Below are 26389 nucleotides of genomic sequence, written 5' to 3'. Positions count from 1 at the left end.
TCCCAAGTAGGCCCGATGACCTTATGTTTCTACGGTCAGACGATGTACTCGTTACAAGCCCACTCACACGTATTGCGAGGTTAGTATTAGTATACAAGTTAGTATTAGTATACAAGTATATATGGTTACAAGCCATGTTTTCAGAGTTGTCACCTCCAATATATTGTTATTTTTATAAATATCTTACGCCTAAGGCTTAGGTAGCTAAGGCTAAGGTAGCTAAGGCTATTGCTTACAATGTATTGTATAATGCTTAGCCTTTGCTTTGAAAATGTATGAAATTGAATTGGAAAAAATTGAGTTGAAGAAAATATTTGAATAATCATAATTCAATATTTTTTCATTCCTCTTTTAGACTTTTTTCAGAGTTCGACATTAATATTTTTCACAATATCAGATATTCAACATCTTTTTATGAGTTTACGTTTATACCACCCACGAGTACATTACAGGATAACCACTGGCACGGCACTTACAATAAGTTTATGGCTATTTTGTTCTTAATCTTCTTTTTTGTTCTTATTCTTCTAATGTAATCTAATTTAAAAATCAGTACGAACGTATCTATAAAAATGGATTTTAAACGCTTACCTCCAAATCTCAGCCAGTTACTCCGTCCGATCCTTAATACTGCGGTGGAAATTACGCAAACAACAATCGAAATGCGAATTTTTCCTATCGAACAGTCTAGATTCAAGTCGCCGGCGCATAATAGGAAATCGTACCAAAAAAATCAACAGGTTGCATGTCACGTATAATCGCTGATGGCGCTACATCATAAAATAACGGTGAACAGCGAAAAAAATGCAGAGCGCCTAGAACGCAACCAGCAGTACAGCTGATCTGACATCAACGACGCAAACGAGCAAGTTTATTAAATAATATCGCGCGCCCTCTCTGTGCGTATAGAGAGAACCAGCGAATCGGCCCATGCCTGCTTCGACATCAAGAAAAATCATCGATATAAAGTACCAGAAAGACAGAGAGGAATTGAAATTGGCTTCATATCGTTTGGTAAGTTTCATATCCAAAGCTTATCTCACATTTAATAGGTATCTATTTCTAATTTTTGAAATAGACGAATAAACGTATTGCAAGTGCCGTGCCAGTGGTTATCCTGTGCACGGCGACGGTAATGTACCCGTGGCCGTAGGTGGTTGTGTGAGTGATACACACCTCAGTATAACATACATTTCACCTTATAACAATTCTCATCTTGTCTTGTCTTGGGTTAAGTCGGCATATGCAGACTTGCTGTACTCCGCCAACTTTATTGATGTGTGTGAAATCACCAAGTAAGCAGGTCACTTGCTAGGTTTTTGATTGACTTTGGATTTGAAAGAGTCTAATGAGTTTATCAATGTTGTGTCCATGTTTAACTCGTTCCAATCTTTGGTAGTTCGAGGGAAGAAGCTGTATCTATGAACATCCCTTTTGACTAGTAGACGCTGGAGCTTGATACTATTTCCTCTAGTCTGCCGGGTGTTTTGCTGGATGAAGTTTTTGGGGTTGATGGCAACAAGACCTTTGATTATTTGGAACATTAGGCTCAGTCTACTGTATTTCCGTCTGTCTTCCAATGAGTCCCATTCTAAGGCCCGTAACATGGTTGTGACGCTACTGGTTTGTCTGTAGTTCCCCATACAGAAACGAGCTGCCTTTCTCTGAATGGCTTCTATTTTCTGGGTATCCTTCTTGTAATGGGGATCCCATGCAGGGGAGGCGTATTCCACTCATCCTACGAACGAGGTTATAATATAACCTCGTTCTCGTGTGTATACACTAGCATGGCCAAAAAAAGCATCGACTATTTTCCTCCCCTTCCCTCACCCAAACATCATGACCTTATCGAACTAGATCAAGTGTGATACTTGACATAAATTTATATAACAAATAATGATCTAATTGCTGAAAATAATATGAAAAATGACTAAAAACTCACTGATTTTTCCACCTCCGGTGACCGTCACTACTCTTGGTTCGTTCAATGGTGTTTGATCGTGACAAATCGAAAAAGAAAAAAATATCACGAAGCCATAGAGGTTCATCCACCCGGATGGATGAAACACTACTCGTGATGCATTCTGGTAAACATGTCTCGATAGCCTCGACAGATTGGCAATTTTGTTTCGTCTAGATAAACATGTTTAAAGAATAAAAAAGTCCAAAAACTCCAAATGGCTATTTTGGGGGGCTTATCTATAATATTTCTAACTTAGTAGGATGGGGGATCGGGTGTCCGGACACTTTATATTTTTGAAGCCTTCTTTTTTGTCTTAAGATTACACTAAAAATATTAATTCAATAGTTGTAATCATCTTCTATTTTGTTCTCTATAATATTTTCAAAAATTTTGTACTAAAATTTGATGAAACTTCGCTTGTAATTTTTTCCAAATGACTTTCTAAAATTGATCGTCCGGACACACAACCTGTCCGGACACACAACAACTGGGTATACTGTATCCAGAGCATCATTTGTCTGTTTTCCTCTTCCCTTACCCCTTCTTTCTTTTTTCTTTTGAGCGTAAATTAATTCTTTTGATTTTTTATTTCTTACTTTTTTCTCAGTCTTTGTTCTTTGTTTTTTTTCTTCTTTATTAATTATTTCTTAAGGGGAACTCTGCCCTCCTCCTGAAATTTAAGGGGTATTGAATGTGTACCCCCCCCCCCCTCCGCCGCCTGTGACAACAATAATTCTTCTGTAAAAAAAAAATAGTGAACAAAATATTGAGTGTCAGGCAGTGGCGTACCCAGGATTTTCCAAAGGGGGGGCAAATTCGTACGCCTAAAAATTTGAAAAAAAAAAGAAAAAAAAAAAGTCTTCAAGTTCAAAAGAGGGGGCCACTTGTGGCTCGTCACAGGGATCAGTTGTGACTCGTCAGGGGGGCAGGGGTACGTCCCTTGCATGAGTTGTGACTCGTCAGGGGGTGCAGTCTGCCCTCCCTGCCCCTTAGGTACGTTAGTGGTGTCAGGTGAGAAAAAGACTACAGTCCCCGGATCACGGAGCTTCCTATTAGTATTATTATGCTTCACCGGAAACGGGTAGGAGCCTATTGTAACCAGCTCTGTGGTCGCCACTGTTCAGTGGCTAGCTTTCTTTTATTCAGCACAAGAGGGCGTGCTGAAAGACTTACGTAGGACAAGGCTCCACATTAACTTTTTTTGGTGGTGGCCCGTTCGGGCCACCAAAACCATCAAATAATTTTTTTTGGTGGCCCGATATTAAAGTTTGGTGGCCCGAAAAATATAGAGAAACACATTAAAAATTAATAAAACAAACTTCTGAAATATTAATTCTGCAGCCACTACCATTAAGTTACTTTCACTTTATCATCTTGTATGTAAACCTTGTTTGCTGTTATTTTACTTTGCTAATTGGCTTGTGGTAAAATATAAATTGTTTCTATCGTTGTAAAAATGAAATGATTGAAAGAGAATAAATGAATTTTATTGCTCGCAGGTTGTGTGGACTTTTTTTTTATCTCCGTATAGACACACACTCATAATGGTAAAGTAAATAAATAGTGCATAGCAAACTCAGATAGATGTACAAAACAATGGTTTTTCATTTCTTCCTCTTTGAATCCTAAAACCTAGATTATGCAGGCCCCAAATCCAGTTTATTTCTGTTTTCTCTTTTGCAGCATATTATAGCAGGAGAAAATCACAGAAAAATATGCTGCAAAATTAGAACAATGCATAAAAGGGGGAAACAAATGAAAATAATTTTCAAAAAGTATATTACAAAAAGAAAACAAAAATAATAAAAGAAATAAGTGAAATAAAACAAAAGAAAGAAAAGGAAGAAAGAAAAAACAAAGAACAGGGAAAAAAAGAAAAGAAAAAATTTAGAGAGAAAAAAAGAAAAGTGAAAGAAAAATGAATAAAAACAAATTAATATAAACATGGGGAAAAGGGGAAAATTAAGAAGCCATTACGAATATTTTTTAACAGCTGTGGCAACAGTCTATTCTGACTGGAATATAATTAAAAGCCAAGCAAATAATTTTCACTTACCTTCTGGGAATGGCACATTTCTATTTTCATATCCTTTAGTTTGCATTACTTTATTTTCAGTAGAAACATTTTTTATCAAGCATATTCAATGGGAAGGGGTATAAATGGTTTAACCACTGTAAAAAAATGAAAGAAAAAAAATAAGAAGAAAACTATATCTGGAAAAAAAGTGTGAGAAAAGTCCTTCCCTATATTTGCCAAAATGTTGGAAAAATTCACATTTCATATCAATGAAATGCCTTCCCAAAGTATTTACTTTCTCAAGAGTGGTTTAAGAAGTCATTTATAAACAAGAAAGAAAGAAACTGTCTGTTTATTTTTGGCTAGAAAAGACACAGCTTCGAAAGAAGCCAAGTATCAGCATACATACAAATGCACACGTGGGACTGTGATTTACTCACCGATGTGTTTTATGTGTATTAATGCATTTGGAAATCGGTCTTTTGTAGTCAAAAGAGAGGTCATAATTCCTCTTCTTAATGCTTGCAAATAATCAGGGTACACCAATTTTTTGTAATATAGACTGTAGAATGTCATTTCATTGGTGTAAAATGTGACTTTGACTCAGATTTTCAAAGTTCTGTGGAAGATTTCTTAGCAGCAACATTTTTTATCGCGGCTCCCGGAGTCTGAACAGGCTGAGCTAGATCTAGAGCACAGCTGTATGCAGTGGCTTCATGCAAAGCTCACACCAGCCGGCCGGCGCGGCTGGCTAGATAATAGCTACTGTATGCTATAGCTGTAGGCCTAATATTAGGGATCCCCAAACGAAAATCTATTTTTTTAAATCTATGTTTAAAAGTATTGAAAAGTACCTCACCTGAATCAGCATATTCAAAAACCCCAAGTGAATGACTTTTAGTGTTCCAAAGAGATCTAAATATCTGTTAATCTGAGGCTAAAGTTGGTCCGAATTGTGACAGATTTGTGTACAAATTTAATTTTGAAATTTCGTCGACACGTATTCACAGAGCTCGGCACTGAACGAGGGATTGTGGGCGTGTCCTTTCTCGCCTCGGCGTATTGTTACGTAAATACACAACTCGAACGAAAGTGCGTTCACCGTCCCAGTTAGTCTCGGATCCGAGCTTATCCAAATAAACAATGATTAAATAACAACAAAAAATAGAAAGAAGAGAAAAGAGAAAATAAATGGCTCAAATGCAGTCGTTTGGTGACGGATAGTATGCTGTGACCTCTTGCTGATATAAGGATTAGATATGACAAGTTTTATGCCATGATAACTAAAGCATGGGGGGCGGGGGCACTCTGACTTTCAAAATAATTAATTCTTTAAACATCTATATCTAGGCAAGGGAGGGTCCAGGATTTTCCAAAGGGGGGGGGGGGCACTATTAGCGGCGGCAGTCAAAAAATTTAGGGGGGCACCAAAATCTTTGACAAAAAAAGGTTATCAAAGGGGGGGGGGACCGAAAAAAAAATTAGCAAAAAAAGGGTAACAACGTCCCCCCATAGGCAGCGGGGGGGGGGGGTCGTGTCCCCCCTGAATTTGAGGTGGGGGGACAATCGCCCCCCCCCTAATTTTTTTGTTGATAACCTTATTTTTTGCTTGACAATTTTTTTTCCTGCGTGCCCCCTAAATTCCAGTGGACCCCCCCCCCTAAAAATTTCATGTGGTCTCCCCTAAAATTTGGGTTGATAAACTTTTTTTTTGGTGGGGGGCCTATGGAGGGCATATTTTCCCGATGCAAATTTGATAAGCATTACAAAATGTTTTTACAAAAAATTCAAAGTCATTTCGTCCCTAAAAATTTACAAGCAAAAAAATTGGGCCTATATATATATATATATATATATCCTCACTTTCAAGGGGGCATGCTTGGGTAAAAAGGGCATGCTAATGTTACAAATTACAATTTTGGCTCTCGATAATTATGCCCCTTGGATCCACCAGTAATCTAAGGGGAATTTTTTGTTTTTAGTTTTGATATGGCTACCTTCTCGGAGGGCGTCCTCGCCGCGGTAGCTGGATAGTGCTGCAAAAGAGTAGGCCTTATACATCTTTTGCAGCATTAACTGACACTCCGAGACTTATAATTTAACCTTATACTTAAAAATGAATAATACAAAATAAAACATAACACTTGTTTTTAGAGAAAGTTGATGTCAAAATATATTCAGTCTGGGGCATGAAGACTTGGAACTCTGCCCCATATCATTGTACTTGCCTCGCTCGATTTGTATCATAATTTTTTTTTAATGTTTCCACAATAAAATATAGATCTAAGTACAATGGCCAGAAATAATAGTACGAATAAACTAGCAGAATTTGTATCATATCACCCATATTATTGAACGCCAATAAAGGCAGTCTCTAAAACTTGTTTGCTTTATCCCACTTTTCCACTAAGATCTATCCCTTTTGCGTGTCATATAAAAGCAATTTTGTGCACAGATCTAGCGTAACGGTGGGACCACATGCAGTCATTAATAGGTCTCTTTAATTTTTTTTCAACATATGATGTCTCATGCTTTCTTTAAAATTAATGAATTAGAATCCTTGTATATGGCCCTAAGAAGTGGGGTGCTCGGGTAGTTACCCCCAAGATTTATTTTTTTTTGGCTGGTGGTGCGTTTTTTGTACACGTACGGCAGGGGGAGTGGAGCGAAGTTGGGGGAACAGAAAAGGGGCACTTTTTAGTGCTTTTAGAAGCGGGGCATTGAGCCCGCGCCTATCCCCTGGATCGCCGCCCCTGCACCAGAGGCAGCACCCCCTGGAAATCAGTTTAGTATGATATTCGACCAAAATCAACTTATCTTTAGAGAGATAATCTCTTTCTTTTGGCTTTTTTTTCAAAGCCAGCAACCCCTCTTTAAAAGATTTCTTTTCGGGCAATCCTCATGATTATCTCAAAAATTTGAACATTTTTTCTTCAAAGCATCTTTATAGTGACGGATGGTATAATCATATTACTAGCAGTGGCGGTATGGCCAACCCCCCCCCCCCTCCCAGTTTTTTTTTTCAAGTAGTTTAAAACAGGAAGAAGAATTACATAGATTTTTGTACCGAATTATTTTCATTAATGATTTTATTGGTAAAAATACCCAAAAAAAAAAAAAAAAAAAAAAAAAATCAATTTTTCATGTTTAACCCCACTTTCAAAACTATTCCTCGGTTCCTGGAAGAATGGAGAGATGGATGGAAGGAGAGAAATAAATAGGATGAAGGGTGGATCCAGCTTTCGCCAAGGGGGGGGGGGGGTTTCTTTCACCCATATTTTTCCCCAATCGGCCGCGCGAAGATGATTTATGTTTGTTTCTTTGAATAAAATGTCACTTCTTAGCTTTTGTCTTATAAATCAACATAAATATATAATATCATAACTCTTTTTTATATAATGCGAGCGCAAAGCGCGAGCTAATTTATCATTAAAAAATATGTGTTTTTTCCCCAAAGTTTGAAATTTCTGGGCAATGTTTATCATGAAAAAGATGTGTATGCAACTAAATAATTACTAAGAACGCGAAGCGCGAGCAGAATTGAAATAATAGGCACTTTTTGTAACTTAAACAGGATAGGTATATAACTTAGCAATTGATGCGAAGTGCGAGCACAAAATTGGAAGATTTAGACCTAAAAACAAGACATGTCTATTCATGTATTTTAAATCATGCATGGAAAGGATATCAAATTTCCGATCTTTGTTAAAGCGCGAGCGTAAGATTTTTGTTTACGTTTTCAACTGATCAAAAAGGTACCTGTTAAGGACTGCTTATTTCACTTAGCCATGGGGAGACGTTACATATTTCAACAATAAAATCATGCAAGCGCGAGCCGATTTTTTTGGGGGGACACTTCTACATAAAGAATGGAAAATTTAAATCAATTGTAACCATGAACAGGATCGTCGCTATAAAACAATTAATGCGAGCGCGAAGAGCGAGCGGAAAAAAAATCGAGATTTAGACCTAAAAATGGGACACTCTATTCATGTTTTATATATCATGAAAAGGATGAGATAAGAAAGAAGTAGTAGTGCATGGGCGGTATCGCCAATAGGGGGGGGGGTGCCAATTCGTCTACGGCAAACTCGTCCACTCACTACATGGTCTATTTTCAATAAGTCTAATGCCAATCTGTCCATCAACATTTCGTCTAACAGCCATTGGTCCATTAACCATTTGGTCCAATCATCACTTCATCTAATAACCATCTCGTCTATGACCATTTAGTCACATAACCGGTTGGTCTAATAGCCATTTTATTTTCATAACATTTATAGTCCAATTAGATGAAATGGTATATGGACCAAATGGCTTTTGGGTCCACTGGTCATTAGACGAAATGGCATTATACTAAATGAAAAAAAGACTATGTGGTGAGTTGACGAACTGATGGACCAAACGATAGTAGACGAGTTGGCAATTAAACAAATTAGAAATAAACCGGGGAAGGGGCCGAAAAATATTTGCTCTGCTCAAAGTTAATAGGGGTAGTCCTAACAGTCACTTCTTTATTCTCATTAAACAGCATACACAAAACACAATATATAATAATCTCATAGCCCCTATAGTGCGAGTGAGAAGCGCGAGCTAAAATATCTTTGAAATTTCATGTTTTTTATCCTCAAAATTGAACATTCTGGGCAATGTTTGTGAACTTGAACAATATGCGTATTTTAATAAAATTTCTGCGAGCGCGAAGGAGGAGCAAAAAAAGAAAGAAAAGAGAGAAATATACATTCTGGTCTGATCGAAGAGGGACTTGCTAATGGCGGTTTACAGTTCAATCAAAATAATGCGAGCGCAAAGCGAGCTAAAAATGTTTGAAATTCTGACCATAAAAATGGACATTCCAAGCACTTTGTGTATGAACAGAACAGAATAGGGCCTAAGTAATATTTTAGGTACAAAGTGGGAGCACGAAGCGTGAGCGGATAAAAATTGAGATATATAGACCTAAAAAAGGAACACTATTTTATATTCATGTTTTCTAAATCGTGAAAAGGATGGGTACTTGGTTACACCTTTACTTGTATAATGCAAGCGCGAGAAGAAAATTTTTGATATTCTAATCTGAAGCGAGATAATTTAAGCATGCTGTTTTCAATACAGGATAAGCAGCCCGTCTCAATAAACATGCATGTTCTAGAATTTGCGCATTCTTAATACACTTTTTATCACGGAAATCAATAATGCGAGCGCGAAGCGCGAACTGAAAATATTGGATATTCCGATGTGAAAAGGTCAAATTAAGCACTGCACTGTGTAGGAAAATAATCGTGAAGTGGACATGGATTGCTCTTAAAAATGAGGCGAATGCAAAGCATGTCGAGCTGAAGTTATTCTGGACCGTAGGACCGGGACATTCTAAGGACATTTTTTCATCATTATGAATGACTGTCTTCCGATTCCTCTTCCCAAGCGCAAAAAGACATGTCGATCTTCCATTCTGAAAAAAGTGACAACTTAATTACGGTATTAGGAATTAATGAAATGTTATCAATATCTTATTTACTAATCTAATAAGCCTAATGAGAGCGCTAAATTTGTCAATTTTAAAGTGTTAACCTCGGAGATTATAAGCACTTTTGTCATTATGAATAGGATGCATTAATTAACGTACTTAACGAAATTAATGCGAACGGCAATTGCGAGCAAATTTTTAATTTAATAAACTTATTATTAACTAAAAAAATTGTAATGAAAAGGGGAATGTGAGTACTTTGATTTATATATATTAGGTATACATGACTCACCAATTCTAGCACGTGCGCGCAATATAGCTGATAAGATATGACAATCAGACCTTAAAAGTTATATTTTGAGAAATTTATGGAATAGGGCCTACACGAAGAGGAGGTACTCCACAAATCAAATAATGCTATAGGGCACAGCGTGAGCTAAAAATGTTGATACTCGGATCATAAAACAAATATTTTACAAAGCACTTTTTATTGATTCGTTATACCTCAGTCACATTTTTTCTATGGCGGCCGTACGGCGAGTCGAAAACAGTCGTTTTAACATTTTTTTTGTACCAGCTTAATATAGGTGGTTTGAATAAAAATGAATAAAACGGCTGCTTTCGACTCTCCGTACGGCCGCCGTAGAGCAAATGTGACCGAGGTATAAATAAAAAAGAATAATGAAATATCCTAGCTGACCGTACAGTATATGTTTTGTATTTTGACTGCAAAGCTTGAAATGTCAAGCTCATATATATCAGCCTATTGAGCAATATGTATAGCTCATCGAAAATGAGCAATGTGATGTTTTTTTTTAATCATCAAAGTCTCCCCTCCCTAGTTTTATTCACTTTTCTCCCTCCCTTCCCCCCTCTTCCTTTTCCCCTCTCTTTTCCTTCTGTTTCTTCTTCCTTCTCCATTTTTTTGTCTTTAATCCGCCAACAGAGGGGGGGGGGGTGACCGGCCCCTCTGGATCCTTCTATGGTAGCGATGGTGAAAGCATTTGAATTATTCACCTCACAGTGTTAAACTGGGAAAATAGGAAATGGCTAAATTTTGAAAATCATCAATGTGGAGCCCTATTCAAGTTTAGTTTAGTTTAATCTATATACACCTTCGACAGGGGCTGATCCAGGATTTTCCAAAGTGGGGCATTCAATACAAAAAATAAACAAGACCTAGTATACTAGAAATTTTGCTAGGAAAAAAATCATTCCATACACAAAATTCCTGGGAAAAGTTGAAAAATAAGTCCTCATCTGAGAATGAACGACAAAATCCACTAACAAATATTTGATATATTACGGGAGGGGACACCTTTATCTTTCTCCCCTTTCCTTATTCCTCATCCATTCCATAGGCAGATCCAGGTGCCGGACCCAATTATGGGCGGCGGCACCCCCTCTTACTGGCGGTGCGAAAATTAAAAAGAAAAGTTAGATCGTGCCGTTTTGTTAAAGAAAAAAAAATCGGCTTTTAACGGCGCCGATCAGGGAAAAAAATTGTTGTCCCCCCCCCATTGGAAAAAAATTGATCTACACCGGGTATTTGTCTGTCGTACCTCCCAGCATTGGCGGCGGAAGCCAAGGGGGGGGGGTCTACCTGAAATTTTGTGATGGACACAGGTAAAAAATAATTTGACAAGCAAAAAAAAAAAAAAAGGTTATCAACCCCAATTTTAGGGGGGGGCCGTCCCCCCCCCCCCCCACTGCAAATTTCCGCCGCCTATGCCTCCCAGTAAATGAAACAACAAAATCAACAAATCACCGTTGCACTAGTACTAAAAATTTTGCGAGTCTTTATTTTTTTAATATTTTTGTTTATAATGGTATTCATTAATTATATAGTGGAGGTTCGCATCCCGAGAAATGTGAAATGAAAAAAAAAATGCACAGAACAGGAAACACTAAATGTTCTTTTCAATTCCAAATTTACTCAGTCATTCAAATAAAAAAATAAGCATCATTTTTTTATACCTTAACTTGTTCATCACGAATACAATGAAGCCGACAATTATTTGCTTTGTTTTAATTGGATTAATCTTTATAATATTATTAATTCACTTCAAATAAAATTCATACATAAACAGGAAAATATCACAGAAAATAATGTAACAAATTAATTGCAGTTGTATAAAACATCATAGAAAATAACATGACAGATAAATTTTATGTCGATAGGCACACTGTTCATTCGATCATAAAACAATCGCGCTGTTTCACTCCTTGTACACGCACAACTCTATCAGTATTGTTTCATCTTCATCTGTCCTCAATGGCAAGGACACCAGCATAATTCATTCACTTCAAATAAAATTCATACAGAAAAATATCAAAGAAAATAAAATAAAAAATCAACTTGCAGTTGCATAAAACATGATAGAAAAAACATGGCAGATGAATTTTATCTCGACAGGCACACTGTTTCATTCGATCATGAAACGATCGCGCTTTTCCACTCATTGGACACGCGCGACTATATCAGAATTGTTTCATCTGTCCTCAATGCGGCAAACACCAGAAGTGATGATAAGTGCACAAGTTGCAGTTGCACGTGCGCGGAGAATGAATTAAATTCGGCGGCTGAGTAAAGTCTAGCGAGAGAGACAAGTCACCAACGAACTTCACGATAGACCACGCCTACTTGCCGAGGTAACCAACGTTGATTGACGGCCCATTTAGTTTTTTGAGTAGTATGAAAAAGTACAGGCATGTATAAACATCATTTTAGTGTGAATTCATTCCAAAAACACATTTTTCTTCTAATATAGATGTTTCAAACATATTCCATGTGAAAAACATTATTTTTAAAACATTTATTGCTATATTTTTATCATGAAAAAAGGGTTTCTTACGCAACAGTCAGTATGATATGTGTGGGCACGAGATCTGCCGTTTAAGCCATAAAGTATATTTTTTATGATTTTATTGTGAGCCTACTCAAAGGATTTTTGTTTATTTTTTATGAATTTCCAGACCAAGTTCAACAGCGCCATCTCGAGCTTGCAACAACGCATGCGATCGCACGCATTTTTCTCCATAGCTAATACACGCGACGTTACTCTGTGGATTTCTTGTGGATTTAACCTCCAAACGTCACTTTCGATACCACATGAAGGTAAGACACTTCATCCCACATAAGTCAATTTTAATATAGAAAGCACAGGGAATAACATTTGTAACTAAGATGAACTAATTTGCTGAGGAAAAGCATTTCAATGCTCATTTTTGCCGTCGAGAACAGACGATGGTGGCAATGCACACTGTTTACGCACTTGCAATTGGCTTTTCATTTGCCCATAGCAATTTTGCTCAGTGGATCGGCCGACCTTTTGGTAACTCTACTAATATGCAAACTTTGTGTGTAGATCAACACAAAGGGCGCATGACGAACTGGGTTGCAATTTGAACTGTAGAAAGTTGATAAATGCGTGCAAAATCGGGAGAAAAATTGCGCTACTTTGAAAATTATTGGTTGCCCGATTCGGGCCACCAAAACTTAACATTTTATCAATAATGGTTGCCCGAGGTGAATTTCTGGTGGCCCTGGGCCACCGGGCCACCGCTAATGTCGAGCCTTGCGTAGGAGACTATGGACCAGACGAGAATAAGGAAAAATTTCCTTATGATTTTACCCGATTTAGAAAGAAATCTTCAATTGAAGGACGATATTTGACTCATTGGGCATTGGAATCCTGTTAAAGTAGAACCAAAATCTGCATTTGGGTCAACACAAGAATTGGTAAGTCAGACTCTTTTACTTCGCGCGTTCCTACATAGAAATGACAGTGTTAGCGGCACTGGTCTCAGATCAGTCCCACCCCTAGACCAAAAGCTTCGGTCTCTGTTATGTTGGTTGTTCCGCTGAACTACGTTGGCTCCACTCACCAAATACATAGACCGAAGTTAAACAGTCGTCTGTACAGGGGCTCAATGGCCACAGCTAATTTCTTGTTTTTCTCCTCGATACCGCGATATTTTCCACCAAAAGTTCATACATATGCACCTATAGCTGAAAATGTATAAGTAACGACAGTTTCTTACCCTAAATTCCCGCTTTAAAATTGGCAATCAGGGGATTAACTCTGAAAGTTGACACTTGCGACTCGGACTAGTGGGCAGCCATCTTGGTAATGAATAATTCATGAAAAAGTGGCCGACGAAAGTCAGACTCCGCCCCATGACCTTTACGTCAACATTACAGAAGGGGAAAAGAAAGGAGCAGTTAAAGAAACAATAGAAAAAAGGGGAAATAAAAAATAAAAAGAAAAGTAAAACAAAAAAGAGAGAAAACGAAAGAGAAAGAGATAAAGGAAAATGGAAAAAAACGTCTAGAATTTTAGTATTCATAAACCCGACGTAAAAGAGATGATCTGATTGGCCAATGGTTTTGATACGCAGTTGACCCGGAAGTTCTTCCAACGGCATATGTTTGTGTGTTATATCGACTTCGGATGAACGAGTGAACTAGGAACTACACGACAGCCACGGTAAGTCGCTGTTTTTTTTCCTTTTAACTTTATTTTTCCCTGGTTTTTGGCAATTAATGCCAAGAGGGAATATTAATTCGCATATTTGTCCATTTGATTTATTTTCATATATATTTATGAAATAAAGACAAAAATCGATGAGCCCCGTCGGGGGGAATTTGCATTGTACCTCCCCTAATGGTGGCGACACGCTAGCGAGCCGTCTGTGTATGAGGAGAAATTAAAAAAATAAAAAAATGTTGAAAAACTCCTCGAAACAGACGGCTGCCAGCTGTCTATCCCACCCCGTACATTTTTCTGTATGGCGAATGGTCGGGGTGAACCAGTGGCGTATTCCAGGATTGGTCTCACCAACGTTTGAATAATAAATGGGCATGGAAAAAAATTCCACTGTTCTACTTCCAGTTCTTCTTTAAACTTTCTGCACAAACCACGAGCCAGCCACAATCAAGTGAAAGTTAACATGGTTAAAGACACAATTTATAGCACGTGGGACTGAAGACAAGATAAATTATTTTAAAAGAAGCGACATGTGGCAACTGGCATGCTCTCGTAAGAAATATCACAGAAAAGTTTTTTAAAAAATCTCATAAATTAGAGTGAATACTTACATCATACACTGTGTTGAATCTTGGGTCTCTATGTACTCCATATTTTGTCACTGATGCCTATTCAATTATTTTGAAAACCAGAAAATAAAGCCCGAATGTAGCTGTCTCGCTTTCCAGAAATGGTTAGATGTCACCCCGTTGCGCAATCAGATGTAGCGCCCTCTCTAGCTAGCTAGCTTCTCACTTTTCTCTCACTTCCTTTTTTCTCATTCCTTCTCTCCCCCTCTTTCATTCTTCCTCTCCATCCCTCGTCTCTTGACCTTTCCCCCGACCTCATCCCTTCTTCCTCTTGTCTTCGTTTCTCTCCACTAGTAGCAATAGTTACATTTTATATGCTAAGACCACCCGGAAGTGAAGATTATGGTGCTGCTTTCCCTTATCTTGTCACTGCCAAAATTATAATATCAAGTTATCTTCTATCCTATCAAGAGGTTCTGGTGCCAGCCCATTATGATTTTCAAAGTAGTGAAAAAAAGGGAAGGGGAAACAGTAAGAAATGAGAAAGTAAGAGTGTAAGAGTATTTCTGGGTTGACTAACTCTATAATATAATACCTCTATTGTTTAAATGATATGGACAAAATGGCATTAGCTTTGGGTTATTACCCCCCCCCCCCCCCCCCGAAAAAAAAAAATCCCTGAGCAAGAGCATGTTGGATAAACATTTGGAATGGAGCATAACTTGAATTTCAACCAAGGAGCACATATTGTTGACCTCCACTTGATCTTTTTTTAAATGTGTTTGAATGTAATACTTTCAAAGATCTAATTAACCTACAGTAAATGCATTTAGAATGTTTCAAAGGGGAAGTTCACCCTGACAAAAAGTTGATGGTAAAAATAGAAGAAATAATTTTTAAAAATATTGCCGAAGGTTTGAAAAAAAGCCATCAAAGCATTATAAAAATTATTAGAATTTTAATTATTTGATTTGTGATCATATGTGAGCAGCGTTCCTACATATTTTAGGAACAGGTGTGAATGGTTTGTGTATTGTTATACCAGAGGTACAATAAAATCCATTTTCAATTTTTCCATTTTCTGAGAAAAATTAAAAATGGATTTTAATGTACCTCCTGTATAACAATACACAAACCATTCACACCTGTTCCTAAAAAGAAAAAAGAGTTATCATGAACCAATAAAAAATGAAATTTATGCATTTTATATTGCATATGCTGCATCTTCTCATTTATGACATCACAAATTCAAAACTTTAAATTCTAATAACTTTCCTAATATTTAATAAACCTTCGATATTTTTTATTGTTTTTTCTGCTACTTTTGAAACAAACTTTTCTTCAGGGTGAATTTCCTCTTTAATAAAAGCAGAAATAATAGAGAAAAATATTGGTAAGGGTTAATGAAAATCCTTCAGAGGATAAGAGAGCCATAAATATAATTTTCATTTGTACGTGTCATATAATGCGAGCAGCTCCCCCTTAATGTGATATAATCCCACAATTCAAATTTTTTAATGGGAATAAAAATATTTTTCAAACCCCTTTATAGAAGGAATGAAATGATACCTCTGATACATCCCCTGCACAAATAAAATATGAGTTCAATTTTTTTGACAAAAAAATGGCAATTTGGGGAATTTATATCACCAAACATATTGAGGGGCCACTTTTCTGTTCCGTCACAAAATAAAACTTTAAGCATCCATAACCTTATAAGTTCATATTCTTAGACAGATTTTCATCAAACCTGCAACAATACTTTTTTTTGGGGGGGGTTAAAACTGAATTATCATCAGGGTGAATTGAATTTCTCCTTTATGAACTGTCTCATGATGATTTCAGTTGGCAGAAAACTTGTTCAAAGGCGATTTTGGAGGGCTAATACCATGTGATTGACCAGTATAATGTGGTAAAATATCTAAGGAATTGAGTTAGTACAGACTTAAATTTCATGAGATTGTAGTAGATATTTGACAGTCCATTTCCAGTTGGAAATAATTATGACAAATGAAATTGAACTGACGTTAATACTATTTATATATATATTTCATCACTTTCATGAAAATCACTTTACAGAAAAGGGTATGCTTCCAAATACTTAATCATAAAATATTCATTATGACTACACACAAAACAGGGTGCACAAGAATAATCATAAGTTAAGCAATTGCCAATCAGTACCAAATTAATATGATTCATTTGAGAATCCCCCTTCCCTCTTCGTCTACATGTTGTGATTTTGTCAATTTGCAGTTGGTAGATTGTCTTGAAGAGTAATATGAACATTAAGAAGGAGCAAAGCATACTGAATATGTTTATCCTCAGGTTATTCAAGTTATTTACTCATTAAATTGACAGTTCATCTGAAGGTTCATTACACGAAAGTTCTTCCAATACATGACAATACTAGAAGGTGCATAAATGCATAAATTTGCTGTAAATGTTGACATTCTGTAACTAATTATTCTGAAAGTTTACAACAACCCCCGAAACAAATAAATCTTTGGTTCATAACTGCACTCAGAGTGAGATAAAAGCTTTTATGATTAACATTCAAACCTATGAAATGTTTGCATATTGGACTTTGAAATAAGAAAAATTATGCAAACCATTATATTGGCAGCCAGGGGCCATAGCATTCAAACTTATGAAATTTCTGCATATTGGACTTTGAAATAAAGAAAAATTATGCAAACCATTATATTGGCAGCAAGTGGCCATATAAGTTGTTATCAGTATGGAACAGTTGTCATGCTTGTTCCATCTTCAACAAGCAAATAATGTCAAGAATCATTTTTAATCACTTTCATATAAATCATATAACAAAATAATATGTTTGTGCTCTCTTCCTTCTTTACATAACTTTTAAGCCGGCTTTTAAAGGGGAAGTTCACCCTGAAAAAAAGTTTATTGTAAAATACAAAAAAAAAATAATAATAAAAATATTGCTGAAGGTTTGAGAAAAATCCATCATTGAATAAAAAATTTAACTTATTTGATTTGTGATGTAATATGCAAGCATCTTTCCTACATATTTTATGGTAACAAAATCAATGAAATGTAATTTTCTCAGAAAATGAAAAATGGTTTTACTGAACCTTCAGTATCATTTCACACCCATTCCTAAAAAGGAAACAAGAATAAGTCAAAGCGAACCATTAAAAAAATGAAAATATTGTATTTTATATTTACATGACATATGGGGCAGCTGCTTGTTTATGACGTCACAAATCCAAAATTTAAGATTCTAATAACTTTCTTGATCTTTTTCCTCAAACTTTCACCAATATTTTTCATTATTTTGTTCTGCTATTTTTACAACAAACTTTTCTTCAGGGTGAACTTCCCCTTCAAGCCTTCTCCCACTAAAACAACATGACTGGACAATATCACACACATGCAATGCAAACAATCTTTGGCTCATCGAACAATAACTTTAAACGAGGGATAAATGTATTTCTGAAGAAAAAAATCCAACAAAAATTGAACATTTTCACAAAGATTACTTTACATAATTAATTACATCTTAGTTGGTATATAAACTGAAAATGCATACATAAATGTAAATAGTTTATAAAAGAGAGATCTACATAATTATACAAGTCAGACATATCAAATCCTGTTTAACACAAGAAAATTAACACAAATAAATTTATGATGAAGTTTTAGAGTTCTTCCAACTGATCATCTGGCAAGAAACATACTTGGATTTTTTTTTCAACATTACAAAATATCTGCATAAGAAGGGATAAAGAAGTAAAAATGAATAGCACTCTGCTGAGACTCTATTACATTTGTCTTTGGCTTGTGCAATATGGTTTGAACTGAATCTTTCTTTCTCAAAGCCAAATATGGATAGTAATTTATCAGTGTTCTTTCAACTTCAAAGATATCTTCATGTGCTTTTCAAGTTAATGCTTCAAAATTTACTATTCATTCAGTTTTAAATCAATTCAATAATTCATGTATGTATTTAGCAACACTTGTTTTTATCTAAATCTGTATATATTTGTATTCTATGATTGATTGATTAATTGACTGATTGTTTGATTGAAATAAACTTTGAATATAATTGAATTGAATTATTTAATTCCCATTCTCAAAGAAGATTTTATATCAACAAGAAATTTTTTTATTATCATGCAGTAAAACAATCTTTAAAAATCATCTTAGGAATTGCACTGCATTTACTTCAGATAGATATTTAAAACTTTACAACAACACTCCTATGTCGTTACATTCAAGATATATACAGTATACTAAAGTAATTTCACACAGTACTTCATCAAATACCTTTAAACACATGTAAATGGTACTTTTCTGTTAACATGGATAAGTTCATGTAGCAATATTATTTGTACCTCGGGCATTAATTATGAAAACCCGTCACCCTTCCCTTTTCATATATATTTCATTTACGGGGGCATAAATGTATTCATTTTGGGAGACAATGGGCATGTATCTTAGCTATTAAAGAAAAATCAAATTTTTTGTGAAATGATTGATAGATATAAACACTTTGAAAAGAAACTGTCAATCAAAATATCATGGAAGTTAAAAGTATGCTTGAGAAAAGTTGAGATGATTAATTGATTATGTGAATATGTAGTAATCCAACAAAAGATAATCTGTCCAGTTGAATGTATAATCAATCAAGTTATAATACCTGGCAGTGCTAAAAAGGATTAACTGTACATGGCATAAATGTGATATTTTTAGCATCTTGTGAAACATACACCCTAAGACCTGATACAAGTTTGATTTTTAATTTAAAACAACTTCCAGGCTGATGGCATAAAAGGGTCTTACTCTTCAAAAGGAAGGTCTTTTGTGTCACCCATTTATTTTGATGTACCATATGACGCCATTTGTAAATTTATTGCCAAATATCAAAATTGTTTCGCAAACTTTTGAAATTAAATTATGAAATAATATATCATATTTATTAACAATGGGTTCATTCATTTTAATGGGTAAATAAACAAATGTTGGCAAATAATTTGTTAAAAAGGTATTTTATATGGCACATCAAAATAAATCAAGAACGCGAAAGACGGTCCTTGAAAAGACCATTTCATGCAACCGGCCCCAGGAGAAGTCAGACTGATGTGAACACACCCTCTTTATAACTCACAGATTCATCACACAAAAATGTCCAAGTTTACATTACACTAAATAATAATTGATATTATTCTGTCTTGGTTTCTCTGTTGTTTAGCCAAGTGTAGATGTTGACGCTAGATGCAATGGAGAGCCAGCCAAGGAGGGGTATGAGGAGCATGGAAGCGGTCCGATTGATGGGGTAGAACAGAGCTACATTCACACAGCTCAGGCCAGAGTAAGCTAGGATGATGGCTACAGACTGCAGGAAAAATACAAAACAAAGGTCGCTTGTCAAACTCAAAAATATTTTTGTCTTCTTTGATAGTTTCGCCCCCCTTGACCTCACAAGACAATGGGGGGATCCATTAAAGAAGACAAATCAGTGTCAAACATCACCCACATTGACCCAAATAACAGGACAGTACGGAACAGGGCCATCAAGGGAATGAACAGTCCAACCCCCCAAAGTAGGGAAACAGATTTGAAATGCTGATGATGATGATAAGTATAATTTCCTTCAATTTAAAGAGTATCAGCCGTCTGAAGAAAAACATACTTAAAGCTGAAAATAATATAATGTGTTTAATAGTACAGTAATCAAATAGGCTGGGGAAAGGGGGGGGGGGGCATTTTTCTTACAATGAAATGGTATTAAACTTCCCTTTTCATAATACTTCTTCACACTTAATTTACTTTCATCGCAATACTCCTTCCACCCCCAGCCTCAGTACAGACCTATTCTGTATAAGCCAGTTCACGGTTAGCTCATGATCAACTTTTCTCCAATGACCTTTGTGATTTTTCATTAGGATTATAAGCACTATCATTTTCAAATGTAGATGTTGCGTAAGCTTTACCGGTAGAGTATTCGAATTCTAAGAACAAAAGGCATTGTATAGACCAGGTGACTAGAATAGTACATCAGGGATAAAGTTTGGAAATCTGTTTTATTGTCTGCCTTTGGCACATTTGACTATTGTTTAGGCTACTGTCAAATACCAGTGATTATGAAGGCTCTATCTATTACTCTTCAGCTTGGACGTGATAAATGTTTTGAAAGGAATACATGAATAATCATCAAATCACAAATGCCTATGTCAGTGAATTTGAAAGCCACCTTCATGGTTGTCTCCAATGACCTTTTTCTGCTCGTGCGCAGTTTACAACCGTGAACAGGCTTATTGGAGCAGGAGATGGATTCACAGAACAATTAATACTTGAATAATTAATTTCTAAATTTTCAATTGTACATATTCTATTTAAAATAAAGTATCCAGCATTTTTTGTTACCAACAATACTGTAAGTCTATCTCACTCTGTGTGTACATATGTATTCGTAATTTTGTAAACCTGATGTGAAAGGAATTTTCTACAAAGGACATTCATTTCAAATCAATAAACAAAAAGAATTATTCCAGATTAACACCGCAGTGTTCACACAGAACTACTCCAAGTTAAATTTTAATGCTACATGTAGTGTAAAACACAAAGAAGAAAAAATTGTAATGTGCAACTATAGGTTTCTAAACAATAATACCAGCTCATTATATCATAACTCATAAGCAAATGGATGTGTAAGTGCAAAAGACAATTGAATAGGGACAGGCTTTTCTTTATCTCATCTAAAGGACAAAAGTAGTCATACCTGAGCCGAAAATGACCCACGTCATCAAATCAACAACAGTTTACACCCCACTTGACTTGAGTCATTTTGAATTGATCTTGTATAGTCAAACAACACTGGTAGAGATTGTTTATCACTTTAATAATTACCACCTCTGACAGAGATGACTAGCCCTTTGCTCCACCCCCACCGGGCACCCCCCCCCCCCTCAGGAAATCAGGGACAGCGCTAAAGAAGGGACAGAGGACAACCCCCTATGATTTTCTTTTTTAGTAAGGTGGAAAAAAGCAAGAGGAAGAAAAGTGGAGAAAAGAAAAAAGAAAGAAGAGCATAAAAACATTGGTCTAGGTCTATTGACTCTGTATATTAGCCATGTTCTGCTGAGAAAAAGTCATATTACGGATTTACCCCCCCCCCCCCCCCCCACAAACACACACAACAAAACATCCACTTTTACTTCTAATGTATTACTTAATTCGCACACATGTGGCATCAAAACTATTTCAAAAATTTTTAGGCATATGACTTTTGCAAAGAAATATGCATGATATTATACAGCATTAAAATACAGCAACAAGCTATTAGAACTGTTCTCAGAGTATTATGTATTCTCAAAAGTCAATCACTCGGAGGGGTAATTGTCCTGTGGGTAGATAACCTGTATCATATCTCTTTCAATGACCTCATATTCACATGCCATTCTATAATTAAACTGAAGGCTAGGTGATAACCCTATAATATATCCATCACCTATCAAATTTCTCTAGCTACATGTACGCTAACCATCTCATATATGTAATAAGGGCTCGTTCACAGATGGCACGACAAAGCTTTGCAACACAGCTACCAGTTCAGCACTGTAAACCAATTATATTATTGCATTAAAAAAAATATATTGTTACTATGAAATATATTTCACATTCCTCTTGCAAAATCCAATGAATCGGGATATATATGAAAAACAAAAGAAATAGACACATTCCCCTTCCAGGGTAGACAATATGAACTTTGATAATTTCTCCCTGGCTGCATTTAAACACATCAAGAAAATTGATTTAGCAATGAAATGGAAATAATTCAAGTTGGGAGAACTTGTCATTTGGAGGGGAAAAAAGTAGGACCAAAGTGGGACCAAAGTGGGACCAAGGCATCGCCTTTAAAACCACCTGCAATAATGTCATGCAAATAAGGGTTGTTATTTAAGAGTTTTCACTTATAAATGTAGATTAATTAACATAAGTTAGATGATGAAATACTCTATAAATGGAAATTGTAATTTTGTTTATTTCCATTACAAGTCAAAAAAAATTTGAACTGTTTTCCATTAAGTGTTTATTTTAAGTAGGTCATAGTTCATTTTCATTATTTTTTTTCAATTTCATTTGATTAATAATTTCATAATACATTAATCACTTCATTACAATTCACCTGATAAAAAAATACACCAGCGGATGCCATTATGAATGTTGGAAATATCTATTTCAGTGAACAAATGATGTGCCAATAGGTTATGCACACATGTATCCTCATCTTTGGTTTTTTTGTTTCTCCGGTAAGTAATAAAAATTGCACTTACCAATCCCATCTTGCGCATTCCAAAGAATACTGGGGTCCAAATCCAGTTGAGGGCTAGCGATGCTCCATAGCTACAAAGTGGGACCAAGGCATCGCCTTGAAAACCACCTGCAAATAGAAGTGTTTGACAATAATGTAAATAATAAGTGTTTTGTTTTCATACCCTATATTCATATAAATTCCTGTGGGATTCAATACACCACCAGTTCGAATAACGACGGTTGTAACACAAGGCCCCTCAAACGTCACTAAAACAAATTACGCAACCACTGTCATGGTAGATATGAGAAATAAACCAAAAGAACTACAAGCTAATACAAGCATAACTACAAGCATAATTTTATCACTTACATAAAACGTGTATAGAAAAAATAGTAATTAATACCGTCATTCATTCTGAAAGTCAAGATATATGAGCTTTGTAACTCCATGTAGCAATCAATGACAAGATAACAACTTTAAAAGAGCAAACTGACAAATTACATGCCCTTTTGTCCTACATGTACTTGTACTGTGGCTGTATAGATCATGCAAAATTTTTGAAATAAAAAGTCAAAATAATAATGCAGATTTCAAATGGATTGAATTTTAAGTAAAAAGTCAAAATACTGATGCAAATTTCAAATGGATCATTGCAAAATTTTACAATTAAAAAGTGGGCTCAAGGAAAAATTGTGAGGCATTTATAAGCAACTACCAGCCCCACTTGTCCCCCCGTCCATGGTCATGTATTCCTAACTCTAGCCCCACCCCTGTCCATGGTCATGTATCCCTAACTATAGCCCCCCCCCCCTCATGAAACAAAATCAGTCAATGATTAAAGTTCCGTTACCTCCATCTTTCCAGACAAGGTACGAAGAATACCCCATGGCCGCGTAGAGGGATATCCAGACAGGTGCGAAGGCCTTCTTAGGTGGGGTCCACCAGGGTTTCTTCAGGGTGTCATACCATGCCATCTTATCAGGTTTCTGGACCAAGCTCGATGCAAATCCCCCAAGGTTGGGCAGGAAGATAGCCCCAGCTATCCTCATGTAGTCGGACATCATGGAGGTTAGCTGTTTCAGTGAAATGAATAACTAGTTAGAAATTTGAATCAATATAATTATAAATATAAACAAGTGGAATGCCTCTGGCCGTCTCACCTGCATCACGCGATTCAATATAGCAGCAGTGCTGATTTTGAAAACTACTATAACTCGCACAAGATGTTCAGTGATACTTGGTTACTCTTATTTCCACGTTTTATGAACTAGACCAATACACTTATAGAGATATGATGGCAATTCAACAAATACCCCCAACGTGGCCAAAGTTATTTGACCTTACATGACCCTTGACCTTCATCATGTGACCTGAAACTCGCACAGGATGTTCAGTGATACTTGATTACTATTATGTCCAAGTTTTATGAACTAGACCAACACACTTTCAAATTTATGGCTGTAATTCAACAAATACCCCAATTTGGCCAAAGTTCATTGACCCTAAATGACCTTGATCATGTGACCTGAAACTTGCACAGGATATTCAGTAATACTTGATTACTATTATGTCCAAGTTTCATGAATCAGATCCATAAACTTTCAAAGTTATGATGGTAATTCAACAGATACCCCCATTCGGCCAAAGTTCATTGACCCTAAATGACCTTTGACCTTGGTCATGTGATGTGAAACTCATGCAGGATGTTCAGTGATACTTGATTAACCTTATGTATAAGTTTCATGAACTAGGTCCATATATTTTCTAAGTTATGATGACATTTCAAAAACTTAACCTTAGGTTAAGATTTTGATGTTGATTCCCCCAACATGGTCTAAGTTCATTGACCCTAAATGACCTTTGACCTTGGTCATGTGACATGAAACTCAGGCAGGATGTTCAGTAATACTTGATTAACCTTATGGCCAAGTTTCATGAACTAGGTCCATATACTTTCTAAGTTATGCTGTCATTTCAAAAACTTAACCTCAGGTTAAGATTTGGTGTTGACGCCGCCGCCGCCGCCGTCGCCGTCGGAAAAGCGGCGCCTATAGTCTCACTCTGCTATGCAGGTGAGACAAAAAGGATCTTGATTCCTGCCTCATATTTTCAAGGACTGAATTGTCTACCAGCTGAGGTAGTGTGTGCTGCAACCGTTGACAAGGGTCAGCAAATAAATGGCATCCCCAGCAAAGTCTTCTCTTTTTTCATCTTAAAAGAAAACCAACAAAAAATCATAAGCACAGAAATGTCAAGATAACTTTTTCAACTTTGCCATGATAATCAACAATTTGATTGTGGGCATCAACAGAAAGACAAGACACGAAAGAAGTTTCCCCTAAATGAAATTGGTCTTACTTTTTCAACAAAATGACTTGGCAGTTGACAGTGTTGAAATTTAGTCTTTACTTAAATTACATATAGGGGAGACCGGGGTTAGTTGGAACATTTTTGACAAAAATGGCTGTAAAATCCAAATAGATTTTATTCGAGAAACAATCTATATATCAGCTTGAAGCATATATCTAAGGGCTTCATATGTACCCCATAAGATTTTTAACTCTATTATGGTTACTGAAAAAACCCACCTTGAACAAGACCATCGCAAACGTTCCAACTTACCCCAATACGGGGTAAGTTGGAACATGGTGAGGGGTAAGTTGGAACACTGCATGGTCAATTAAGAATTATACTAAAACTACTTAAAACTGTAATATTACATGGTTTTAGCCAATTTGCTTTATTTTATTCAAGTTCAAAATATTAAAGTGTGGATTCGTTGAACTTAATGTTTTCTATTATACAGCCACTCACGCAAGCAGACTGATTAGTAGAATTCCGCATATTTGGGTGCGTTTGATTTTACATGCGATTAAGTGTACTATCAGCAATTTCATGTACTTCTGCATCAAATTTATAAGACAAAAATTAATTGTTTATATTTTTTTCATTAATTAATTATGCAAATAAGCATATGAAATTTGCCCTAATTTGTTGTTTTTTGTATGTTTTTGCCTTTAACTCTATTTATTAAGCTAGTAGAATGCTAATGTAAGAGTTGAATTTTGCCTTATTTAATCTTATTGTTTATTTCACCATTTGCTTTCCATACTTCTCTTCACTTTCTATTTCCATACCATTGTCACACACCTGTTTCTCTCATTCCTTAGTTTCTACATCACATCATTCCATTGCCATTCCAACTCCATACAGCTTCACATGTTTCTATTGTTATTTTCTCATTTACATTCAGAACATTCTTCTTCATTCATATCATCTTACCTCATCCTCATTGGTTCACCTTTCACCCTTGGTTCCTCCACTTTTCTGGGTTCTCCCATTCTCTGTTTCTCCATTGGTTGAATTTATCATGTGACATTATTTTGAATACATTTGAATATATAATTTGTGAAGGCAATGCCTTGTGAGGTCTAGATTGCAGACCAATAAATTAGAGCATCACTGGACTTCATTTTGTCAACATCTTTATTTTGAGTTTAGTTCAGCTTCATTATATTTTAGGTTCTTCTTATTTGGTGCTTCTGGCTGTTTGATATGATTTGAGTTTGCTTGTTTTACGAATGGTTATGTGAGGT

General features: G+C 36.0%; 2 protein-coding genes across 2 annotated transcripts in view; both read right to left on the bottom strand.

Annotated features, from left to right (window-relative positions):
* The window catches only part of LOC129260768 (60S ribosomal export protein NMD3-like), a 31134-nt gene extending 15966 nt beyond the window's left edge, over positions 1-15168 (bottom strand). Inside the window, exon 1 of the mRNA XM_054898740.2 lies at positions 14549-15168. Coding sequence (XP_054754715.2) covers positions 14549-14589 — 41 coding nt within the window. The 5' untranslated portion in view covers positions 14590-15168. The remainder of the gene's footprint in view (positions 1-14548) is intronic.
* A 1360-nt stretch (positions 15169-16528) lies between these two features.
* LOC129260763 (translocator protein-like) overlaps positions 16529-26389 on the bottom strand; it is a 16346-nt gene continuing 6485 nt past the window's right edge. The window contains exons 2-4 of the mRNA XM_054898728.2: positions 23644-23866; positions 22813-22919; positions 16529-19871 (exon numbers count right to left, since the gene is read on the bottom strand). Coding sequence (XP_054754703.2) covers positions 19698-19871; positions 22813-22919; positions 23644-23857 — 495 coding nt within the window. The 5' untranslated portion in view covers positions 23858-23866 and the 3' untranslated portion in view covers positions 16529-19697. The remainder of the gene's footprint in view (positions 19872-22812; positions 22920-23643; positions 23867-26389) is intronic.

The sequence above is a fragment of the Lytechinus pictus genome, chromosome 1, assembly GCF_037042905.1.
Source record: "Lytechinus pictus isolate F3 Inbred chromosome 1, Lp3.0, whole genome shotgun sequence".
Classification (NCBI taxonomy): Eukaryota; Metazoa; Echinodermata; class Echinoidea; order Temnopleuroida; family Toxopneustidae; genus Lytechinus; species Lytechinus pictus.
This window is presented reverse-complemented; position numbering and strand designations above follow the sequence as displayed.